The 8,683-nt window shown below is 39.9% G+C and overlaps 1 protein-coding gene across 1 annotated transcript; it reads right to left on the minus strand.

Moving 5' to 3' along the window:
- Positions 1 to 674: 674 nt before the first annotated feature.
- On the minus strand, positions 675 to 7,939 carry LOC128734247 (eukaryotic translation initiation factor 4 gamma 2). The gene is made up of 5 exons (XM_053828323.1): positions 7,434 to 7,939; positions 6,470 to 7,362; positions 3,522 to 5,445; positions 3,291 to 3,456; positions 675 to 3,198 (listed from the first exon to the last, which is right to left on the minus strand). The coding sequence occupies exons 2-5, from the start codon at positions 7,210 to 7,212 to the stop codon at positions 3,014 to 3,016; spliced, it is 3,018 nt and encodes a 1,005-aa protein (XP_053684298.1). The 5' UTR covers positions 7,213 to 7,362; positions 7,434 to 7,939; the 3' UTR covers positions 675 to 3,013.
- Between the last annotated feature and the right edge of the window lie 744 nt (positions 7,940 to 8,683).

The following is an 8,683-nucleotide window of genomic DNA, read 5'->3' on the forward strand; positions in this document are numbered from 1 at the left end:
TGCAAATAATAACTGTAGCAGAAGAATTTGACTCAGAAGTAATCTTTATGTTAATAAAACTGTAATATTTGGCAAAAGTCTGTGAAACAATGCGCTTCTTTTCAGCCTTATGATGTTTCAGCCTTACGTGATATTCAGCCTTTCATAGCTTTCAGCCTTTCGGTTTTCAGTCTTTCGAGATTTCAGCCTTTCGATTTTCAGCCTTTCGCAGGAGACCCCAAATTCCCAATACGACGGGAAAATCCCACTAGAGAAGGACATAAACGGCGTCAGCAAGCAGTCTATGTATCTCTTCAGGAATACGGAAGGTACTCCATCGGGTCCAGGATTGAAGGACTCAAGCATGGCCACGGCCTTCGAAATCAGCTCGACATTGATGTCAATGGCACCCAGCGTTTGACCATATATAGGGACATTGTTGGCTAGGGCAAAACATTCCGCGCTCAATACCTCATTGATGAAAACACTTGCAAAGTTACATGAAAAACGTTGATGTTAATTACTTCGCTATGAGAGCTTCTCGCTTGCGGATGCAGAAAAGCGATTAAAATCCGGCTTGAGGTAAGCTGCAAAGAGGTTGCAATTATAAATTTTATTCTACAGAAGTTGCTCCATTTTAAACTTGCAAGGCATGGCATTACATATGTACATGTGATTTCTTTCTTCTATTAAATTGTAAAATACATCAGCATTTTTATGGTTTGGAGGTTTGTCGAATTCGTGATATTATTTTTATTTGTTTTTATATTTTTCTACTTTTTTTGTTTTTTTCTTTTTTTTTTCTCATTTACTTTGAAACACGTTTATGTTGTTACAGTTCGACGTGTTCAGTATTCTACTATCGATTGCTGATGCAGATTTCACAGATTACTCTTCTTTCCGCTAATCTTTTCTCCGATGTAGGTTTTCGTTTCATGAACGTGAACATAGACAATATTGTTTAGCATTACTGTTGCCGGCTACCGGACAATACAATTCACACTGCTCGGCTGTGTGGAGCCGGAGAAGAGCAGATTGCAGGAAGAGCCTTTTCTGGCGGCAATGTATCAGAACTATGTTATTCGCTTTTTACGAAAAGTTTCGCTAACTATTGATTCACGGCTCAGATTGATCAACCTGGTATTGTTTGCTATGTTGTGACAACATTAGATTGGATTCGTGCTTTAGTTTGTTCTGTTGTATATATTTTTTTATATCTTGTTAGAAAATCGAATCAAATGTGAAAGTTAGATTTTTTGTAGCGTGGATTTAAATCATTAGGTACCAGAGGCCATTGTTGGCCTATTTCAGTTAACATTTTTGGTAAACTGTTGATGCTAAATTAATCTCCACCTCTGTTGTGCGACTGGGTGCGCCAAAACTGTTTTTTTATAGTAAACATGGTTTGAATTGCATGAAATCACATTAGTTTGTAACTCTTTCTTTCTTTCCACTGTGAAACTTTGAAATCTTTTCAGCAACGGGTTAAAGTGTTATTCGATCGATTTGGAGTAAACTAGTACCTATACGCAAGGGAGTGATTTTGGTTCAAATACATTTTAGAATTAAACATAATGTTTGCCGTAAACGTAAGCATTCGTAATGACATGACAATCTGCCACATTAACACGAGCACTCACGTTTGTGTGCTAAATTTGTTTGAACCTTCATGATGAAAGCTTGCTCGAGTTCGATAGCTGCTTTGAAAATGCCGCTTTAGACTGGAAAGTTGTTTAAATTCATTCCATTTAGTAAATTTGCTAAATACATAATCATATTTTAATCTATCTACGAGCTACAGTGTTCTGGCTCATTTTTATCGTTTTCTCCATTTGAACGTAATTTCATCTTTTTCCTCTTCAGTCTTCTTTTGGCAATCAACTCTCATACAACCGAGCTTAAATTCGGTCAGTATATGAGAACCGCACCATTCATTTACAAAGAAGACTTTTATAATTGCATATAGGACGCATGGCTTGCGATTGTTTTTACTGTGTCTTGCTGATGGTGTTTCTCCAAAGTTTTTGAGGAATTTCAGAGTAAAGACACTGTGTCGCCAGTTACAATTAGATTGGCGATGATACATTAGCTGCTTTTCAAGTTGTTATATCATTTCGTATTCCTCTGAGCGTTAATATACGCATATTTTCTGTGTGTGTGTCATTGTGGGTACTAGTGTGAACGAGTAATATTCAACGGTGCAGACAAATAATCAAATTCTAACTTGATACTGTTTTACTACCACATTAGTTGTAATGTATTTTTGTGTATATTTGCAGCATGTACAAGAAATTAAACGATAATGGCTTACTACTGCTACATACACGAACACTCGAAATATAGTTACCAGTTCTATTTATCGAAACAAGCACATTTTAATCGCATCCAAACACTCTTTCTCTTTCAAATTCCTGGTTTGAAGAGCTTCAATTGCACTGTCATTCAGTTACTGTTAAAGTTCAATTTTTACACATTGATCTCAATCACAGCAATAAAAAACTAAATTGATTCACTACTTAATGTTTGCGCTGTTTGCAAATACAAATTGTTCTATTTAATTATTTATTCTTTTTATAAGTCACATTTCTAGTGACTATGTGATAACACTATCATGTTTGCGACTATAGCTCTATTGTATTATGGATTGAGTTCGATTTCTATTTATATTGTTCTATTATTATTAGACTGCTATCGTTCATTGTGTTGCATCCCATATTTCTGATTCAGTAGTGTGTAGGTATAGTGGATTACCAATCTTCCGTTCCCAAACCGATATTGATTTACGATATAGTAAAAATAAATGTTTCATCACTCAAAAGAGCACCGGATCAATGAACAAACAACGGCTGCAATTTGTATACAAGACATTTTTTTTTGAATCTTTGTCGATGGCAAAAACGTATCCAAAAAGTAAATAAAACAAAACTACCGCACAATTTCAGTTCACAACAAAAATAAAAAATAAGCCACTTGTTACTAAATTTTTAAAATGATCATTACCACTAATTCTACCAGAACATCGGATATCGCTCGCTTACTCATCATCCTCTTCGTCTTCGTCCTCAGCCTCCGCCAGCCAGGTGAGCCATTGGTTCACCTGGAACAAGGCCTTACCCTTTCCTGGGTACATATCGGTGACATCTTCCTTATATCGCAGAAATGCGTCCTCTTCGATAACGCTCAGCTCGTAGAACTCGCGGAACCAGCGCAAAAGTATTCCTGATAAAAATAATGATAATTAATTTTAACTCGATAAGTTCCTTAATAGATGAGTTGCCTGCTAATGTTTAATTTTTCAAAACTAAACTCACCTTTCGGGAAATCGATGCTGTACCAATACACCTGCATGGCATAAATCGCTATCAACTGCAGATCGTTGTTTCCGTGTAGGAATGCATTCAGCACAGGGCAGTACTTTTTCAGGATTTCTTTTTCTTTCTCGACCGGTTGTTTGTCGTCCGTACACTTTGACGATTCCTGTTAAATGTAATAAAAAATGATAAATTCTCGTCCGTAAAGCCGTGAACCACTTGAAACAATACCTGTGTAATGTACTTCAGGAGAACCGTCATAACCGCAGTGATAAATCCCGGATCCGTGTAGCAGCTGGTTTCCACATTTTCCTTTATCCATTTGTAGAACTGCTGTGGATTGGCATCGGCTTGAATTTGCTTCCATAGTTCGGCCTGTACTCGCAGCAGTGGATACAGGAAACTCAAATTGCGATCCTCTAGGATTTCAGCCATGCGATCTTTGGTGCGGTCACTTTCCGGAAGACTGCTCATTAAATTAACCTTGCTTTGGGTAAACATCTCATGCAATTTTTGCTTGCCTAGCTGCTTGTGTAGTTGTTGCAGCACTAGGAGGAACAACGGATAGTGCTGACCGTTATCGGTATAGTTCGAAATGTCGGACAATTTGCATAGTTTTGCGGTAACTGCTCGCGACAGCAGCGATGCCACTATTGTGGTAATTTTTGGGATGGTTTTCTCTTTTTCGTTCATCGAGTTGATTAGCGATTTAAACGACTCTAGCATGGCTCCGTTAGAAAGCTTGTTCTGTTTACGCAATCGTTGCAAAAATTCAATGATCTTTTCGTGGAATGGATCCGATTTGTCAAGCACTTCGTTTACAATCTTGCTTACTGAGTCACGCATGAACTTTTCCGGCACTTTTAGTTCACTGAACTCTCGTACCAACGCATCCATCAGAGACTCAGTTGGAATTGTCGTCGTCTGTTTTTCTTCATCTTCGGATTTCATCGTCTCCGAACCGATGTCGACTTTTTCGGAAGATTTGTCGTCATACTTCTCTTTGAGATCAGCTTCGTTTACGGTATCCGGGTTTGGAGTTTTATCTACCACTTCAACGACCACTGCTTGCACGGCCCCGCCATTTTCTATTGGCTTGCTATCTTGGCTTTGTTGATGCCGATCCTCATCGATCTGTCGCTTCAGGTTGTCCAGCAACACTTCAGCAGCGAACATAGAAACCTTCTTCATGAATTCCTCTTTATTGGGGCCCTTATCTTTTTTGCTCTTTTTCTCAGCTTTTTCAGCTGAAGCCTGTTTGATAATGACCTGATCCTTCTGAAGGATATTGTTGATAGGTGTATTGACAGAGGCGGCAATGCTGCCAGATGCCAGTTGACTACCAGATTGAGATTGATGATTGTTTGCATTTCCTCGACCTAGCGTACTTTGCTGATTAGACATTCCAGGGCTTAGATTTCTGGGAGCATTTTGCTGACTTGTAGAGTTTGAATTACCTAGACCTCCAGCAGCGCTATTGGCCCCCAGGTTTGAAACTCCCAGAGTGTTTGTTCCATAGCTATTGCCCAACGGCAAAGATGACTGATTGTACGAGATACCATTGTTGCTGCTGGCGTTTGCCCCAAAGGCACTATTGCCAGTAGCTGCAGCTCGTTGTTCGCTCAAAAGTGTACGAGTGGTCAATGGCGACGGGAAGTCACCTAGCTGCGACGAACTATACGCGGACTTGCTGGATTGCATTGACGGCGTTTGCGAAATCGGCAACTGCGTCTTCAGGTTCATGTTTTGCGTCTTGAACAGCAAGCTGTTTGGCGTGGGACGCATCTGCAAATCTTCAACCGTATTCTGAGGGGTCATCAGATTGCGCTTGAACCGAGGCGCTAGGTCCTTGTTGCTGTTCATTATGCCATCCCGGTTGTTCTGGTAGGACGAATTGTGCGAGTTCGGTCCACCACTGTTCTGGTGGTGGTGGTTCTGTCCACCGCCATCCCTGCCATCCCGGTTGCCGTGGTGATTATTGTGCTTATTGTAACGCATGTTGTTGTTTCCAGCGTTGCCATGATAGTTGCTGTGCTGATTTTGACCTCCGCCGCCGCGATTGTTGTGCATGCGATAATTACCACCGCCGCCACCACCACCGTTACCGTTGTCGCGGTGATCACGGTTGCTGTAACCGTTCTGTGAAGATGAATACCTACGCGACACACACAAAGAATTGCATTTGAGTCGAATACAATTTAAAATTTTGTCTTAATTGCTAGCAGAATGTAAGTTCTCAACAGGGTTCAATGTTTCTCAATTTTCGCAAATTCTAGAAGTTTTTTTGAAATTATTTTTTACAGAAAACCTTTTCCAAAAACCGAACTTTCCTAAAGGAAAGGTTGTAACGGCTTTTCCTAACACGGTTTACTTTCAGGACATCAGATTGGGTTGGACTTAAATGAAGTATATTATCACCGACCTCAAGGTTTTGATATAATTAAAATCACACTAATCAAGTTACAAGTAAAGCCCAACATCTGATTAACTTTAAATATAAGAATACAAGAATCCCAAAATCCTAGGCATCCAAGAACTCAAAGATCTAGGAATTCAAAAATCCATTAATTCCACAATCCACAAACCGAAAATCCCAACAATTATAGAACCCAAGTGTCCAAAGATTCAAGATATCAAAAATCCAGGAATCCAAGAGTTCAAAAATCCAGCAATTTGAAAAACCAGAAAACCAAAAATTTAAAAAAAAATGTGCGAATCCAAGAAACCAAAAATCCTAGAATTTGTAAATTCAAGAATCCATTGTTCCAAGAAACCAAGTATTCAAACATCGTGAAATCCAAGTATCTCAAAATACATGAATTCATACAGGAACATAAGATTCCAATGACCATAGAATCCACACAAATTCAAGCACTTTAAAATCTAAAAAACAAAGAATTCTAGAATTGAAAGTAATTTAGGAATCCAATAATTCAAGAATCCAATAACACCAACATACGGGAATTGAAAAAATCCAGATATTCAAGTCAAAAAATCCAGGCATCAAATATTAAAATTGAAAAAACTTCATCGTCGACGGTTCGATTGAAAGAGAATGGCATTCTTCAACTAGCCAAAAAATAAGATTCTTCGGAATACAGAATGAGGGTGCAAGATTTGCTGGTAAAAATATCCCAATTATTACCATTTTACCACTATTGCTAACAGTCAATACTCACGTTGGTGGTATCAATGATGACGGGCTGGAGGCGCTCAGCAGGTTGAAGCTGTCGTTGAAGTTGAGTGGATTCAACGAGAACTTACTAATCCAGTCCCGCTGATCACCGCGCTCCTGGTTGCGATAGTCGCGACCGCGCATGCCGAACGGCGGTCGCAACACCAGGTCGTCCTCGTTAGTGAGCTCCTGAATCGGAGCCGGTCCTTCCACGCGTGCCACCTTTCTCGGTGTCCAGTTGTTCTTGCGCAGCTCAATCAGATCGCGCAACAGAAACCGGATACGCGGCGGAAATTTGCTCGACAGGGAATACTGTTCCATCCGGTCGAAGTACTGATCCATCAGCTGTTTTCCCAGCTCTGTATCCAGATTCTTTCCGCACGTCTTGATGAGCTGTGCCAGGCATTCCATGTCTTCGCAGTTTTTCTCCGTCGTCGCGCCCGACTTATTGGTAAAGAGCGAGCGCAACATCTTGTGCAGATGTGGCTCGCCGAGCATGTCGAGCTTATACAATTCACCGATGAACTTAACGTTACCCAGTATCTTCTGTTTGGCCACATTTTTCTTTTCCTCCAAATCATCGGTTAGTGCAAGTTCTGAGTTGATGATCTTCTCACTATACTGGACACGGTTTTCGAACTTATCGCGACAAACGTTTAATAAAATCTGAAGAAAGGTATTGGACTTGGTTTTGTCGATATCAATTTCTAGTTCTTTTTCGATTCTTTTGCACAGCTGTGCATACATAGACGAGTACTTGGGTTCATCTAAAGCTTTATCGAATATTAACAGAATAACACCGTTCAGAATCTTAGACGAGTTCAGGTCAAGCTTCAACAAGTCATCACTGAGCTTTTGGAATTTCTCTGGAGTTAATTTATTCAGAATACCGCGTACCTAAACAGGAGCAAACAGAAGCACATTTGAATAACAATAGTAACGGAAAAGTTCAGTTCACAAAAACCTACTTTTCGAAAAATCGAATCAATTCTGGCCTCTTCGGTGAGTCCATGGTGCGGCCTCAGTGATGGAGGGACCCAGCGTCGGCTAGCGGGGGGGATTTGATTTTCCCTCCCCGTGGCACGAGACTCTGTCCCCGTTTGCCTGGGGTCTTCCGTCTTGGAGGTTAGCAACGGACCACTAGTAGGATACGCACTCCGCAACCCAACTGACGACGGAACCGCTATCTTTTCTATTTTTCCGGGAATGGTGAAAGAAGAAACGGTTACCAGTGGTTGTGGAGGGTAGTATTGCTGCTGCTGGGCTGCCTTCAGGGGCTGCTTCCGAGCCGGTTCGAACGAGTGATACGTTGAACGATGAATCCTAGCGGCTTTGCTGGGGGACTGTGCCCGCCTGTCAAGTGGGATGTCCTGTACCAACACTAGACGGTCGCTTACGCTGGAAGAGAGTGGCGCTTGGTGCACGTACGGTTCTGGTGAAGCCACGTGCACTGATCTACTGTCCGTTAAATTGGAATGAATTTACTGCTCAACGGCGATTCTGATCACTGCTGATGTGAAGTCTGTGGAAAAAATGCAAGAAAAATTCAATTTATTAGTATTTGCCTAGAGTTAGCCGCATCTTTGTGTTCAAATTTTTTTGAATAAGAACAATCTAAAGGTGATTAATACCGATAGAATTATATTCAATTGTAAAAAATAAAACAGCTATTATTCCAATTTTATTTGGATTAGACACTGTAAACAAAATGATTGTTTAAATCTTTTCCATTTCATCCCATTCTTGCATCTACAATCATCTCAACAATTATCATGTAAAATTAACAATTTAAAAATAAGAACACCAACCAGGAAAATTGTGCATAAAGATAAAGAATCTCGGCGAACAATTTTTTCTTTGAAGAAATGGTTTCCAACGCTTTTTGATAATGTTATGTGTACTGCTTGAGTCACAGAACTTCTGAGAATACCTTATTGCGATGTGTATATTCATTTCACTTTAAAATATCTTGTTTTTGTTGTTTTCAATATTGTATACTGGTAAAAACAACACCTAAACCCAATGAAAATGTATGAATCACGTTCAATGACCATACCATCGTAATTATTGTTGAAACGTTTCTGTTTCCAAAGTGTTCTTCACACATACTCGGAAACACTTAATCATGTATGCACTACTGTAAATAAAATTCACAAAGTAGATATAAACAGCTGACAATTTTCGTTGTTGGATTGAATCCTGACGCTATCAAATTATA

This window comes from Sabethes cyaneus, chromosome 2, assembly GCF_943734655.1.
Source record: "Sabethes cyaneus chromosome 2, idSabCyanKW18_F2, whole genome shotgun sequence".
In the NCBI taxonomy this organism is placed as follows: Eukaryota; Metazoa; Arthropoda; class Insecta; order Diptera; family Culicidae; genus Sabethes; species Sabethes cyaneus.

Excerpts from the sequence above, each read along its gene's own strand:
- LOC128734247 (XM_053828323.1), bottom strand. The coding sequence starts at position 7,212 with ATGTATGCACAGCTGTGCAAAAGAATCGAAAAAGAACTAGAAATTGAT. Across the intron at positions 5,446-6,469 it reads TCATCATTGATACCACCAAC|GTATTCATCTTCACAGAACG; the intron begins GTGAGTATTGAC and ends TGTGTCGCGTAG. Across the intron at positions 3,457-3,521 it reads TCCTGAAGTACATTACACAG|GAATCGTCAAAGTGTACGGA; the intron begins GTATTGTTTCAA and ends TACATTTAACAG.